The sequence below is a fragment of the Erpetoichthys calabaricus genome, chromosome 11 (genome assembly GCF_900747795.2).
Source record: "Erpetoichthys calabaricus chromosome 11, fErpCal1.3, whole genome shotgun sequence".
NCBI lineage: Eukaryota > Metazoa > Chordata > Cladistia > Polypteriformes > Polypteridae > Erpetoichthys > Erpetoichthys calabaricus.
Window position 1 is genome coordinate 147,300,742 of NC_041404.2, and position 15,981 is coordinate 147,316,722.

Below are 15,981 nucleotides of genomic sequence, written 5' to 3' on the forward strand. Positions count from 1 at the left end.
ATGCATTGCATTTGTCTTTCCAACAGAGGGTGCATGACAAACATTAACAGTGCTTTTACAAATCCCATAACAAGTGGCATAAAACAGAGATGCGTGTGCATTGCATGGTGTGCTGAAAATGTTAATGCTGAGGTCTGCATTAATTACTTAGATTTCAACCCATCTTAGATGGGTAGCACAGCCAGTACTTGAACAGTTCCTGCCAAAGTAGATCTGTTCTTTTTAGTATTTTTATTTCCTATCAAATGCTTTTTTTATAATGCCATAATTATTTAACATGTAACAGTACTTTATTTCATTAGGGTTCAAGTTGTATTTTATTCTAACACCTGTGAATGTTCTTTTGTTAACTGGCATCAAGATTAGCCTGTGCTTAACTTGTCTTTTTTTTAAGTTTTAAGAACTGACAAATAAAGCATTTCATGAGTCTCTTTTAGTAACCATCATTAATTTATTTTAAACCATTGAAAATGCTGAATATTTGAATCTTACAGTATATGAGGCTAGGGATCTGCACTGGCAGTCGGTAGGTTGCCAGTTCGAATCCCGTAAATGCCAATAGGGACTCTGCTCTTGTTGGGTCCTTAAGCAAGGCCCTTAACCTGCAATTGCTGAGCGCTTTGAGTAGTGAGAAAAGCGCTATATAAATGCAAAGAATTATTAGTATTATGTTAAAATATCCTTGACTAGTACAGTTCTGCTGTTTTTCTTCTCAATGTTGTATTATGTAGATGCTTGTAATGACAATGAGAAATGTATCCTTAATCTGCTCATTATTTCCTCAGAATGGCCTTTTATCTGGAAGACGTAATGGGCTGCACCAAACACCTTCTACAGTTTATTGCTGGCTGGATCCCTCGACATTTTATTGGTGCCATTCTGATCTCTCTCCCAGCACTTTCTGTTTTTTCTCACATTACCTGTGAGTTTAATAACGGATCACAAGTAAGTAAAAGACTGGAAGTGTCTTCTTTGATATACAGGTGTTCCCAGTATTTCCAGTATTCACTATGCCCTGTTGAGAGTTGACAGCACAACACAAAGGTTAGCACTCCTGCTTCATTGAACCAACGTCCTGGGTGTCTAATCCTATGACCGTCTGTATGGAGTTTGCATGTTCTTCCAGCATTTGTGTGTACTTTACTTTTCGAACTCCAGTTTTCCTCCCACATCTTAAAGATATGCAGGTTAGGTCAATTGGAGATCCCAAATTTGCCTCATATAGTCATATGAAAGTTTGTGAACCCCTCTCAGCCTGCATAATAATTGACTCTCCTTGAAACAAAAAAGATAACAGTGGTACGTCTTTCATTTCCTAGGAGTACTGCGGTGTTTTCCGAACAAAGATTTTTAGTGAAGCAGTATTTAGTCGTATGAAATTAAATCAAATGTGAAAAACTGGCTGTGCACAAATGTGGGTCCCCTTGTCATTGTGCTGATTTGAATGCCTGTCACTGCTCAATGCTGATTACTTATAACACCACACTGGTTGGATGAGCTCGATACACCTTGAACTTCATAGACAGGTGTGTCCATCATGAGATATAAAGGTATTTAAGGTGGTCAATTACAAGTTGGGCTTCCTTCTCTTTGACTCTCCTCTGAAGAGTGACAGACAGCATGGGATCCTCAAAGCAACTCTCCAAAGATCTGAAAACAACGATTGTTGAGTCTCCTGGTTTAGGGGAAGGCTACACAAAGCTATCTCAGAGGTTTAAACTGTCAGTTTCAAATGTAAGGAGTGGAATCAGGAAATGGAAGGCCACAGGCACAGTTGCTGTTAAACCCAGCAGGTCTGGCAGGCCAAGAAAAATAGAGGAGCGGCATATGAGCAGGATTGTGAGAATGGTGACAGACAACCCACAGATCACCTCCAAACACCTGCAAGAACATCTGGCTGCAGATGGTGTATCTGTACATCGTTCTACAGTTCAGCGCAATTTGCACAAAGAACATCTGTATGGCAGGGTGATGAGAAAGAAGCCCTTTCTGCACTCACACCACAAACAGAGTCGCTTGTTGTATGCCAATGCTCATTAAGACAAGCCAGATTCATTTTGGAACAAAGTGCTTTGGACTGATGAGACAAAAATTGAGTTATTTGGTCAGAACAAAAAGCGCTTTGCATGGCGGAAGAAGAAGAAGAACTTAAGTTTTGAAGGTCCCTACAGTCCTACTGTCTACACTACTCCGTCACTTATTCCTGTATGTGAAGAAAAATGTCCTAACATTTGTACAAAATTTACCCTTACAAGTTTCCTACTGTGTCCCTGTGTTCTTGTTAAACTCATTTTAAAGTCACAGTTTCATTCCACTGGACTAATTCCCTTCATAATTTTAAACACTTCATTCAGGTCTCCTCGTAATCTTCTTTTGCTTAAACTCTAAAGGCTCAGCTCTTTTAATCTTTCCTCATAACTCATCCCCTGTAGCCCTGAATCAGCCTTGTCGCTCTTCTCTGGACCTTCTCTAGCGCTGTTATGTCCTTTATGTAGATCAAAACTGCACCCAGTACTCCAGATGAGGCCTCACCAGTGTGTTATAAAGCTTGAGCAGAACCTCCTGTGACTTGTACTGCACACATCAAGGCGCTGTATAACCTGACAGTCTGTTAGCCTTCGATAGTGTATAGTCCACTACAACTACCGTATACACTCGCGGATAAGTCGGGACTTGATTTTACAGTATAATTTCTGGTATTTTATAATGTCGGTCGCATAAGTCGAATGTAAAAAACTCACGCTATTGGTCAAAGAGATTATGATATGCTAACGCCGACCTGAGAGGGTAACCACTGAGCATACGGCCTTTTTCTTCAATGTGGCTGTGGCAATGCTCTGTATCAGCGTGTGCTCCTAACCTCTCACTCTCTATTGTGCCTATGTGACCACACGGTGATACCCAAACTGTTCTGAAGCGACGTTTGCACTGTTTTGTGTTTTTTGTATCTCACACCCTCATACACCTTTATTGTAAGAGCATCCCTTATCTACGATGGAGCGTTCGATCAGAAGAAAATATGAAGCTGGTTTTAAATTAAGCATCGCTGAAGTAGCGAAAGAAATTGGTAACTGCGCTGCTACAACAAAATTTGATGTGTCAGAGAAACTGATGAGAGATCGGTGGAGGCAAGATGATGTAAAAAAAAAATAAATAATAATATAATTAAGTGTCGCATTTTTGTATAAGTTGGGGTCTGATTTTTATGATCGATTTTTCGGGTTTCAAGATCCGACTTATACGTGACTATATACGGTACTAAATCCTTCTCATAAGATGGACTTTCTATTTTCAGTACCCCTCTATCGTGTATTCATTTTTACTTCCTACATATAATACTTTAATAATTTATTTGCTGTTCATAATACAAATAAGTTCTTTACTTTCAAAGGACAAATAATGCAGATGGTGTGTTTGGTTATGCAAAATGTCTGTTACGTCTAATTGAACACTTGACTCTTGACATGTCTGGTGTGGACTGTTAAGTTCTTTAACCGACAACTCCAGTACTCCATTTTTAGGATTAGTTTTTTTTGTGCTGGTTTGTTCTTTGTAAATTTAAATCCTTGATTTGTCTCGCACTTGTAGAACAGGCTTAGAATGCCAATAATTAATACTACATCAGGGTTAGCATTTTTGTGATCGACCTGACATTTTGCTTTTGCATTCAAAAAGGTTATCACTTTTAGTTTTTGCTATGGGAAGTCATATAGATACTCGAATTAATAAACTGCTTTACTGTAGCAAATTTCTAAGAGTTTAATTAATCTTTTCATTGTCTGCTGTAATAAGGAGACAAAAACACAAAAAAAGGTTTGGGGGTATCATCTTGGTCAGTGGCGTAGCTGGAGTTCATGCCGCTCGGGGCGGGTGGTGCTTCAATGTGCTGCCCTCCAACATATCTGAATATGTTAACCTATTTAATAGAAAGTTAAAATGACGTACAGAGAAAAATTAAGATAAATTTTGCATAGATGTATTCATATTTAGAGCAATGATTTTTCACATATAATTACTTATAAGCATCAGCTAGACAAGAATATAGTATAGATGCACTGATAAGCCGTGTTCTAATTATTAGTTTAATATAATTATGCGGCGAAAACCAGATCCAGAACAAGAACGCATTCGGATTGATAACAAAACGAAATTATAAATTGTAAATTAGTTGTTTATCTTCCTAGACATTATTATCGGTGTAATGTTTATGTTGATTTTTGTTATTTGCCTCATACATTTCAACTGCTGTGTCTGATGCCATCACAGAAGGACAGTCTGAAAATTATTTTTGAAGCATTTGTGGATAAAAATCAGAGAATTTTACTTTTTTCATTCATGAGTGATATTTTTCCGAACCCTGCTGCTTACACACGAATTGTAATGAGCCTTTTGGCCAATAATGTTGCCCCCAAAAATGTGCCACCTGGGGCAGACCACCCCGTAGCTATGCCACTGATCTTGGTAACTGTATATACTTTAAAGTTATGCAAGACAAAAGTATAACACATCTTTACAGACCGGAGTCCAAAACAGAACTGAGGGTGGAAGTGAAATGGTGGTTTATGAAGAGTAACAACAGGAAGAGGTGGGTCCAGGTGGGCAGACACTTGTGTTATCGTCTATTTACCCTTCACACTTGTCGAGTTCGTTATTGGATTGGTCTACTCCCGCACCCTAAATAATAACACACACTCAGACCCTATTCACAGCAGTGCCCTACGAATGACACACACACAGTTGGCTAACTTTTAGCACATAAAACCACACAAGTGCTATAAGAATAACACAACTTGTCAATCTCTCAGCACATCAAGAGACTTATTTATTATCAGCACGAACAACATACAGTGTGGAACCTCGGTTCACGACCATAATTCGTTCCAAAACTCTGGTCGTAAACCGATTTGGTTGTGAACCGAAGCAATTTCCCCCATAGGACTGTATGTAAATACAATTAATCCGTTCCAGACTGTACAAACTGTATGTAAATATATATATATTTTAGTTTTTAAGCACAAATATAGTTAATTATACCATAGAATACACAGCGTAATAGTAAACTAAATGTAAAAACATTGAATAACACTGAGAAAACCTTGAACAACAGAGAAAACTAACACTGCAATAGTTTGTGCTATAGTGCTACCAACCGCTGGCGAAAAACACTTTTTTTTTTAATGAGTTTTAAACACAGGGAAAAAAATGAACATTTGAAAAATCCGTAATTTAATAAACCACCAAGAAAAGTAACATTGCAACAATGCAGGCTACGAACCGATCGCTGTAAACAGAAGTGAAAACAAAAACAAGCCTTCTCTACCTTATGCATCCCTCTCTCCCTCCCTCCCTCTCTCTCTCTCTCTCGCTCACGCGCCTGTGTGTGTGCGCGTGTGTCTCTCTTTTGCGAGTCTGGAGCGCCTGTGTGTGTGTGTCTCTCTAGCGTGCTCCTGTGTGTGTGCGCATCTGTCTCTCTCACGCTGCCTGTGTGTGTGTCTGTCTCTGTCTCTCACTTGGGCTGCCTGTCTCTCGCGCTGCCTGTGTGTGTGTGTGTCGCACTCTCTCGCTCTCTCTCTTGCTCGCTGCACAGGAAATGCACAGGGAGAGACTGAAGATGTACAAACCGAAAGGGCTTGTTCGTATACCGAGTGTGTGGTCGTGAACCGAGGCAAAAGTTTGGCGAACTTTTTGGTCGTAAACCGATTTGTACGTGTACCGAGACGTTCGTGAACCGAGGTTCCACTGTACGATGTTTTAAATAGATCTCAGACCTAAATATTACTTTTGGTCTCCCAAGAAAAATATTAAAACATACAAAGACTCCGCATCCTTGACTATAGGCCATTTATCAGCCAAGAATACCTTCTTCTTGTACTGTCCCTACTATTAAGTGGAGGTCACACTCTCAGCCTTAAAACCCCGCAGCACAGAGCTAATGGCAAAATCTCCAGCTGCTCAAAGAAATCTACCTTATTACTTCAGTCACTCTAGACATTAAGACAAAGCATAGAAAGATGAAAACAAGTTACTATTTATTAAAGAACAATAATGAGCAATAGAAAATAAGATCGATAGTAAAGTCTGGATAAAATTGTCTTAACAAAAGCTTACTGAAAGGAATCAGTGATGTCAAGGATGAAAGTCCCAGGGCGGCGTTTGATTTAGCAATCAATATTCATGAAAATGCTGTTAACTGACGATCGGATGAAAACTGTTCACATGTGTCTTTATTTTATTCTCTGACGTCGCTCTTCCGTCGTCGCTGTTTCTCTTCTTCTTCTTTTGACTTTGCTTTCGAATGAGGCATATTTATTATAACGTTTCATGCCGTGGTTTCACAACACATGAATGTTGCATGCACCTGATTGGCTGGCTGTCAATATGATGGATGAATTTTGCTCAAACTCTTTAATCTATCTTTCCCCAGATAATAAAGTTTTTTGATGTTGCCTAAAACATTGCCATGTCCGTCTTTCCCAGGCTGTGAACCAAATTAGCACTAAGCTGTGAACAACTGTTATAAATAAGTGAGGTGTAAGGGAAGAGGATATGCCTTTTTTATTATAATGCCTCCTACATCTGAATTCATCTTGTTGGGACTGAGCAAAATATAATACAGAGTAAGATGTAGATTTTATACACCATAACACACTGGAGATGAAGTCAGTGATGGTATGTTTGTCAGTCAGCTGCTCTGCAGAGGAAGAAAGAGAGAAAGGATCAGAGAACAGAGGCAAGCCCTGGTTTGGCGGGTAATCACATTCACTCGAGCCCTCAAGCTCTCTCCCATGCACACGTGCGTGACACTCTGTATTTTTGAAAATGAAAAAGATTTGCAAAACATGGGAGGAAACTGCTTACAGAAAAAAGTCGCAGCTTAAAGATGGAGTGTGCAGTAAATCGGAAACTGCTGCACGTTGGTTGTGGTGGTCCTCACACGGTGAGCCTGTTACTGAGTGTGTTCAGAAGTGAAGTGTAACCCTGACTTTAGTATTCGAATGCAGTAGCTGATTTTAATACTTTTTATTGTGTTCTTAGTTCACAGTATTCCTGTGCTGTGCTCTCATCATCGCAATTATCCAGTACTGTAACTTCTGCCAACTCAGCTCTTGGATGAGATCCTCTATCGGCACAGTTGTGGGGATTGTGCTGCTTATACTTCTTTATACCTCATTGTAAGTATGTTGTCTGTGACTGTTGTGGGGTACAGATTTTGATCTCTAATTTCACAGTGTTTAAAAATTAAAAAAAAACATGCAGTCTCATTAGAAATCCAAGGTGGCATTATTGTATGAGGTGACACAACATTGGCAGTGGGTGGTAGGCATCATGTACAAGTGTTATCAGTAGGGTTTTGTGTTAAGTCATTGAACATTTCAGTATAGAATTACCAATTATACAAATTGGAAGTAAATAAAATACAATAAACTTTTTAAAAATAAGGCTAATCTAAAGAATTTAAGCCAACAGCAGTACTAGGGTGTTGTACCTAGGGAATCCATTCCCAGGAATTCAGGAATCCCGTGTGTCATTCCCGGGAATGACACAGTGCACGGGCATCTCACATGTGAACAGTTTTAGAACGACAGACACTTACCATACCATACCATACCATTTTTATTTGTTAAGCGCTTAGAAACACAGCATTACAACTGACCGAAGCGCTGTACAGTTAAAACAAGCAAGACTAAAAGCAAAATATTAAAAACAAACATTAAGAGAGAATTAAAACAGAGACACTAAAAACAGGTCAGGGGACCCAATAAAACAGAGAAATAGCAAAAAGCAAGTGGAAATAAGACAGGTTAAGAATTAAAAGCCAATGTGAAGAAGTGCGTTTTTAGGTGTGATTTGAATGTGGTGACTGAAGCGGCTTGCCTAACCACTAAAGGTAAGGAGTTCCAGAGCCTGGGTGCATAGACGGAAAAAGCCCTTTCACCACGAACTTTAAAACGTGTCTTGGGAACGGTTAGGAGCAGCTGATCTGCGGATCTAAGAACACGAGGGGGATTGTGACGATGGAGCAAGACACTCAAGTAGGCAGGGGCTAGACCATTTAGTGCCTTATAGGTTAAGAGGAGTATCTTAAAATCAATTCTGAATCTAACCGGCAGCCAGTGTAGGGTTTTTAAAATCGGTGTAATGTGTTGGCTTCTGCTGCTTCTTTTATTTTTAATAAAACTACTGCGATATGTTGACACCAATAAAAGACTAACCTTAACTACAAGTAGTTCATGCTGTCATATAAGTACATGTATCTAGTTAGTTGCATTAATAAGAGCGTAGAAAGCACAACGTGTTGAGCATGCAGTCGTCCAGGCGAGAGCGCACGTTCGTGCAGAGTACGCCAGCTGCTGAGAAAGCACGCTCTGCCTCCATGAAGTAGACAGCACAGTCATCAGATACTGATACACTTGTTCAAAACAACGCCCGCACTTGCCATTGCTCTGAAACACCGCCATTTCAGCTTTTACTGATGCAACCAGTTTCTTGTCATCATTCTGTGATGGCAAGTTTCTTGGCACAGATAATGCGGATGCAACAGACTGACGCATTGCAATTTCAAGTTGCTGTTCAAAGCTGTCAACAGCACAGACGTCAATGAACTCTGCTCCCGTCCCGGCATTCGTGAGCTGCAGAGTGCAGACACCTCCCAGTCCACTGTGTTCAGTCTTAGTGGGGGCTGGGAGACTGACTGCTGCTGGTCTGTTGTTGACTGAATTAATGAGCAACACACTACACCGTGGGCCAAAAAACCGTGCCACTTAATTATTTTCAACAATAACTCTGTTATTTCTTGATCAATTTTTACACTTTTACAAGCTATATATGCTTGCTTGGCCGTTCCCGTTTTCCCAGGAATTACAGCAGTTTCATGGATGGATGGATTCCCTAGTTGAACGTCTTAGCCATTATGAATGTAGTGAGACGTCAAGCTAAGTGACACCTTTTATTGGCTAACTAAAAAGATTACAATATGCAAAACTTTCAAGGCAACTAAGGCCCCTTTTCTTCAGGCAAGATGGAATCAGAACGTTTAATCATGATACAGTGGTGCCTCGGTTTGCAATCATAATTCATTCCAGAAACGTGCTTGTAATCCAAATCACTCGTATATCAAAGCGAATTTCCCCATAAGAACACAACCCACAAATATTCATATAAAAATGATTAATACAAAATATAAAGTAAAAATACGTAAAACAAATTAACGGGCACTTTACCTTTGAAAAGAATCGTGGCTGGTGTGAGGGAGACGAGAGAGAGGAGGGTTATTGTGTCGGACGACTTTCACTCTAACTAACAGAATCCCTGCTATCTGCTGGCTCACTGGAATCTTTTTCTTTTTTTGAGACTTTAACAAGGAAACCTCTCCAATAACAGTTGGTTTTGCCTGAAGAGTCGCTACACTTGGACACAAAATTAAAAAAAAAAAATACTTTACGCACTGTAAGGTTTCTAAACTCTTTTGGGATTCCCCCCTAACGGGATGACATGCGGAAGAGCGTCCTGAAGCAACCGCAGGCTCCCAGCGCTTCAGCAGTTCGCTGTAAAAGTGAATCAGAAAAGATTGCGGTCAAGCTAAAAGCACCTACCGTCAATGGGTGATCTTTATTAATGCAAGGGCACAATATTACTTGGCCACTAACCTGGTCACGACCCGGCCTGATTGCTGTGTCTGTGTATAGGAGAGTGGCAGATCCCGCTACAATAAATAACCGTCCTGTTCCTGTTTCACACTGAATAAAGATGGTTTTGCTAAAGTACTGAGGCTCAGCCTCGTGTTTTGGGGTGCATGACAGAGACTCACATGTCACAGCACCCACACATGGTCACCATGCTATAGTAAACCGTATACACTCATATGGATGTTGACTATATGAGTGAGGCACGCCGACTGAGAAAGAGAATGGGAGACGATTACCCACAATCCCCAGGTGACGCTTGGCAGACAGACAATACAGGCAATACTACTCGTATTGCAAGACCTCGCTTGTTTATCAAGTTAAAATTTATTAAAAATTTTAGCTCATCTTGCAAAACACTCGCAAACCAAGTTACTCGCAATTCAAGGTTTTACTGTACTTGCTTTATCTCCCCATTCATTATAATAAAATCATCCTTCCTTCCATGTTATGCTATGCCAGAAATTTTCAAGTTAATTCCCATGTCACATTAATTTTCAAGTCAAAGCTATATATGCATTTACCACGTGAAACTGCATTCTAAACTTAAGCATGTTCTATAAGTTTAAAATAATATTTTGCCTACTCTGTTGCTTTACAGTGGAGTTTATGTGGCACGGAGGAAAGGCTTAAAAACTTTTTCCAAGCCAAGATAGTTGTCGAGTATTGAGCTGCGCTTCCCATGTTTCCGATACGTTTGTGACGACAAAAGGAGTCTGGAAAATACTCAACCCCCCATACTAACTGGTCCGACGATCACACTTGATTCACAGCAGCAGCATCGTAGGGGGATCGCGGCCGACCACCAAACGAAACCCCATCCATAATTCTGGTGATCCCAGTCGGATCATGGCCAATCCCAGACCTGACGATTGTGCTTGATACATCTGACTCTGTGGTGATCACACAGGAATCCCACCTTGACGATCGCACTCGATTCGCTCAGACGAAATTCACTGTGGGTTGCCAGTTTGCTTTCTTGTAGCAAAAACAAATATCCTCTTTAATAAAATCCCTTTGTGCGTCCAGGTGTCCATGTGTGTGTGTCTTCTGGTGAAGTGCACATGCGTGGGGCACGGTGCGATGCGTGATATCACTGTCAGAGAAAGTTAGAGGCGTTTTACGGAAATACAAACCAGTATTACTGCGAGAGGGAATTAAAGGTACACAATACACTGACGCATATTACAGCCACATACAAGCCAGTATTACTGTCAGAGGAGATTAAAGGCATATTACCGATGCGCACACCTGTATTACCGCCAGAGAAAATTAAAGGTATATTACAGACGTACAAGCCAGCGGACGTACAACACAGTATTACTGTCACAGAAAATTAAAGACACACAATACACGGCGGCAGCCCACGAAGAACGGTCAGCTCAGCAAGTAAACATCAAGAAAAGAAAGGCTGAAAGACAAAGAAAAATACGACCAACAAAAAGAATGAGTTCAAAGTCCCTTGCCATTTAATATAGACTGTTCCTACTAATGTTTATGCACTACTGTTCTAGCGCCCGTTATTGTAACAGGCTAAATGACTAGTGTATATATATATATATATATATATATATATATATATATATATATATATATATATATATATTTGGTAATTGGCTTTGTGGTACTTTTAGGGCTCACCGTTTTAGCTACTCTGAATGTTTTATGTGTGAATGTTGCCAGTGCTGCCCAGGGAGTTGTTGGGATTTAATTGTTGTTTATATTTTATCATTTGAGTTACAGTGGATTGGTGTTAACAGAACAGGATCTATATGCTTATAGTAAATTGGTGTTAAACACTTTTTCTTACAATGATATTGATATTATGAATTTGATTTGTTTTGTAATGATTCAAAAGAAAAACCTTCTTTTTTCGGCTACTCCCGTTAGGGGTTGCCACAGCGGGTCATCTTCTTCCATATCCTTCTGTCCTCTCCATCTTGCTCTGTTACACCCATCACCTGCATGTCCTCTCTCTCCACATCCATAAACCTTTGTTTAGGTCTTCCTCTTTTCCTCTAGCCTGGCAGCTCTATCCTTAGCATATTTTTCCCAATATACCCAGCATCTCTCCTCTGCACATGTCCAAACCAACGCAATCTCGCCTCTCTGACTTTGTCTCTCAACCGTCCAACTTGAGCTGACCCTCTAATGTCCTCATTTCTAATCCTGTCCATCCTCGTCATACCCAATGCACTGTTGATCCCAAGTATTTAAACTCATCCACCTTCGCCAACTCTACTCCCTCATCCTCACCATTCCACTGACCTCCCTCTCATTTATACGCATGTATTCTGTTTGTTCCTACTGACCTTCATTCCTCTCCTCTCATATCTCCACCTCTCCAGGGTCTCCTCAACCTGCTCCCTACACTCGCTACAGAAAAATAAATAAATAATAAGAAGAATACCTTTCTAAAAAATATTTTTGTTGGCAAATGTCTTTCCCAATGTGGATATAGTACTAGGGTGTTGTACCGTGTTAGCCATTATGAATGTAGTGAGAAGTCAAGCAAAATGACACCTTATAGATAGATAGATAGATAGATAGATAGATACTTTATTAATCCCAAGGGGAAATTCACATACTCCAGCAGCAGCATATTGATAAAAAACAATATTAATTAAAGAGTGATAACAATACAGTGCAAGTTAAAAAGTGCAAGATGGAGAGTACGAGGCAGGTATAACAGTCAATAACTTTGTATAATGTTAATGTTTACCCCCCAGGGTGGAATTGAAGAGTCGCATAGTGTGGGTGAGGAACGATCTCCTCAGTCTGTCAGTGGAGCAGGACGGTGACAGCAGTCTGTCGCTGAAGCTGCTCCTCTGTCTGGAGATGATCCTGTTCAGTGGATGCAGTGGATTCTCCATGATTGACAGGAGTCTGCTCAGCGCCCGTCGCTCTGCCACGGATGTCAAACTGTCCAGCTCCATGCCAACAATAGAGCCTGCCTTCCTCACCAGTTTGTCCAGGCGTGAGGCGTCCCTCTTCTTTATGCTGCCTCCCCAGCACACCACCGTGTAGAAGAGGGCGCTCGCCACAACCGTCTGATAGAACTTCTGCAGCATCTTATTGCAGATGTTGAAGGACGCCAGCCTTCTAAGGAAGTATAACCGGCTCTGTCCTTTCTTACACAGAGCATCAGTATTGGCAGTCCAGTCCAGTTTATCATCCAGCTGCACTCCCAGGTATTTACAGGTCTGCACCCTCTGCACACAGTCACCTCTGATGATCACGGGGTCCATGAGAGGCCTGGTCCTCCTAAAATCCACCACCAGCTCCTTGGTTTTGCTGGTGTTCACTTGTAGGTGGTTTGAGTCGCACCATTTAACAAAGCCATTTTTGGCTAACTATAAAGATTACAATGTGCAATATGCATCTCGCCTGAGTTGTCTCCAAAAGCTTGCATATTGTAATCTTTTTAGTTAGCCAATAAAAGGTGTCATTTTGCTTGACTTCCCAATGTGGATATGTAATTAAATGGACAGACCTGTTATTAGGAGCATTTTTAGTTTATTAGATGTTCTTCTTTATTGGTTTAATTTTTAAAAGTGTGTTCTGTTGTTGTGAAATTCCATTTTCTAAGGAAAATAAGATTACACTGCTTAGCAAATACCAATGTCAGTCTAGTTGGTCTGTTAAATTAAGCTGTTTCTTCATAGCTGATGTTAGTGGAAGAAGACCACCTGTGCGATTCTGTATTTTCTTATTTTTAATTTTTGTTTTTTTTTTTTTAATTTTTAACAGATGCCCAGACAAGAGCTCTGTATTTGAATCAGAGCTCCACAAAGATATTGGCCAGGAGGTCATTCTGGCATTTCTCCTCCTTCTCCTTCTGGTTTGGTTCTTAAACAGAGAGTTTGAGGTGAGCTATCGGCTGCACTATCACGGTAATGTGGAGGCGGATATGCATCGCAGTAAAATCCAGAACATGAGAGACCAGGCTGACTGGCTGCTGCGTAACATCATCCCTTATCACGTTGCTGAGCAGCTGAAGGTGACACAAAGCTACTCTAAAAACCACGATAACGTCGGTGTCATCTTTGCCAGCATTGTCAACTTTAGCGAGTTTTACGAGGAGAACTACGAAGGTGGCAAAGAGTGCTACCGTGTGCTTAATGAACTGATTGGAGACTTTGACGAGTTGCTCAGCAAGCAACAATACAGCAATATTGAGAAAATCAAAACCATCGGTGCCACATACATGGCAGCATCCGGTCTCAATCCTTCACAGTGCCAAGACTCGGCCCATCCGCACGGCCACCTCCACGTCCTCTTTGAGTTCGCCAAAGAGATGATGCAAGTTGTGGATGACTTCAACAAAGATATGCTGTGGTTTAACTTCAAGCTCCGCATTGGCTTTAATCACGGACCCCTGACTGCAGGGGTGATCGGCACAACAAAGTTGCTCTATGACATCTGGGGAGATACGGTCAACATTGCCAGTCGCATGGACACTACTGGAGTTGAATGTCGCATTCAGGTCAGTGAAGAAAGCTTCCGTGTGCTTAGCGAAATGGGCTACGAGTTTGATTATCGAGGCACGGTTAACGTAAAAGGTAAAGGCCAAATGAAAACCTACTTGTTTCCAAAGAGCATGGACAATGGCATGGTACCACACCACCAGCTCTCCGTTTCTCCTGAAATCCGCGTCCAGGTAGATGGCAGCATCGGCCGCTCCCCAACCGATGAGATTGCAGAAATGGTCCCCGCTGTTGTTGCACATTGCTTGGAGCAGACACCTCAGCCACGTCCACCTGCAGTCATTACTGGGAAGCCAGACGGCAAAGACCTGCCACACGTATCTCAACAAAGCAGCCCAGGGAACGTCCACAAGCCACTCCTGCCTTTCCGTCCCTGTGCTGAACAAAGTACATTAGAAGAAGAGGAACCCGATGAACTGACGAGACTCCAAGGAGCCACAAGTCTATGATGTCGCTCACCTTTGCCGTGAGAATGGAAAATAATAACACAATAAACAATGTTGCCTTGGTTTCATTCATCAAGAATTGTCCTGACAGCAACTTAAAATACCCCCTGAAAGAGAAGGAACTTCTCTACTTCTTCTTCTTCGTCCCGTGTTTATTTAGTTTTTTTTTTTTTTATATGTTCATCCAATTAGGTCGTATTTTTCATAGCGGAGAAGAATGGAGGCCAAATACACTGTGTGGATCACAGTTCTTTTTCGAGACTTCAGGGGCTTGATACATTATTCAAACTGTCTGCCGCGTCCCCTGTTTTCACCTTTTTAGTGTTGTCATTTGGAGTTTGTTTTGTTTTTTTTTCTTATTTAATGTTGTTTTGAGGCTGTGTATTAATTAAGTGCCTTCAGAAATATTTCTAGGTGTCATCTTTGCTTGAATGACAGACTTGTAAAATGGAGAAACAAGCAAAATGTATAGCATGGCTTTTACAAAAAAAGACAAAAAACAAAAACACACAACAGACTCTGGGGGAAGCTGTGGTTATTTATGTGAGAAACACTATAGCTTTTGCTAATGCAATATTCTTATTTTTAAATCTTTCTGTCTCAGTCTCTCTTAAGAATCCAGCAGTGGTGTTTACAAATAATGCCAGCGATGTGAAATGGCGGTAGTTGCGTCCAATGCCATGGAATGGTGCCACGGGCACATTGGCCATGCAGCGCTATACGACAAAAACTGGGATATTGGGGGCAGGCGTAAGAAAACAGAGCACTGATCTGAAATCATAACTGACAAAAGGCACCGTTCTGTGTGTAATTACCGTTTGTAATCATCCTCTCAAATGACATTTCGTTTTTTTATTTCAAATGTTCCAGCAAATGGCAGTACGTCTGTGCTATGCCTATGTGACACCCCCCCCCCCAAATAGTGCTGATCATGTCAGCGTGACATCAAGTAACCTCGTCCCGGACTGGGGCTTGGGTTTCAGTTTGAGACCATAGGGCTCGGCCGACACATCAATAATTATAAATAAATATGGCACTTACATCCAGAAACCCGGAATGCCATTTACCTGTCACCAGCACATTATGATTTTGTTATTGGCTAATGAGGAAAGGCACTCTGCATTGCACAGTCACTATTGGCAGACGTTGTGCCAGGCCACTCACTCTGCATGCCAAACAATACTCCCCAGTCCTCCGTCCCGCACATCGTAGCAATAAAGCATGGGCACACCAGCTCGACAGACAGGCTGAGATCACCTGCGGAATTTCTAATGTGTGGGGGAATGTTGTTTTTTTTTTATATAAATCAAATTATTTCTTTATTACAAATAGAAAATAAAGTATATGTTTTACTTCTTGGTGTAT

At 41.0% G+C, this 15,981-nt stretch overlaps 1 protein-coding gene across 2 annotated transcripts in view; it reads left to right on the plus strand.

The window, feature by feature from the left end:
* adcy9 (adenylate cyclase 9) overlaps positions 1-15,347 on the plus strand; it is a 117,038-nt gene extending 101,691 nt beyond the window's left edge. For both annotated transcript variants that reach the window (XM_051933395.1, XM_051933394.1), the window contains 3 exons: positions 786-945; positions 7,036-7,172; positions 13,434-15,347. In XM_051933395.1, coding sequence (XP_051789355.1) covers positions 786-945; positions 7,036-7,172; positions 13,434-14,619 — 1,483 coding nt within the window. In that variant the 3' untranslated portion in view covers positions 14,620-15,347. The remainder of the gene's footprint in view (positions 1-785; positions 946-7,035; positions 7,173-13,433) is intronic.
* Positions 15,348-15,981: the final 634 nt, after the last annotated feature.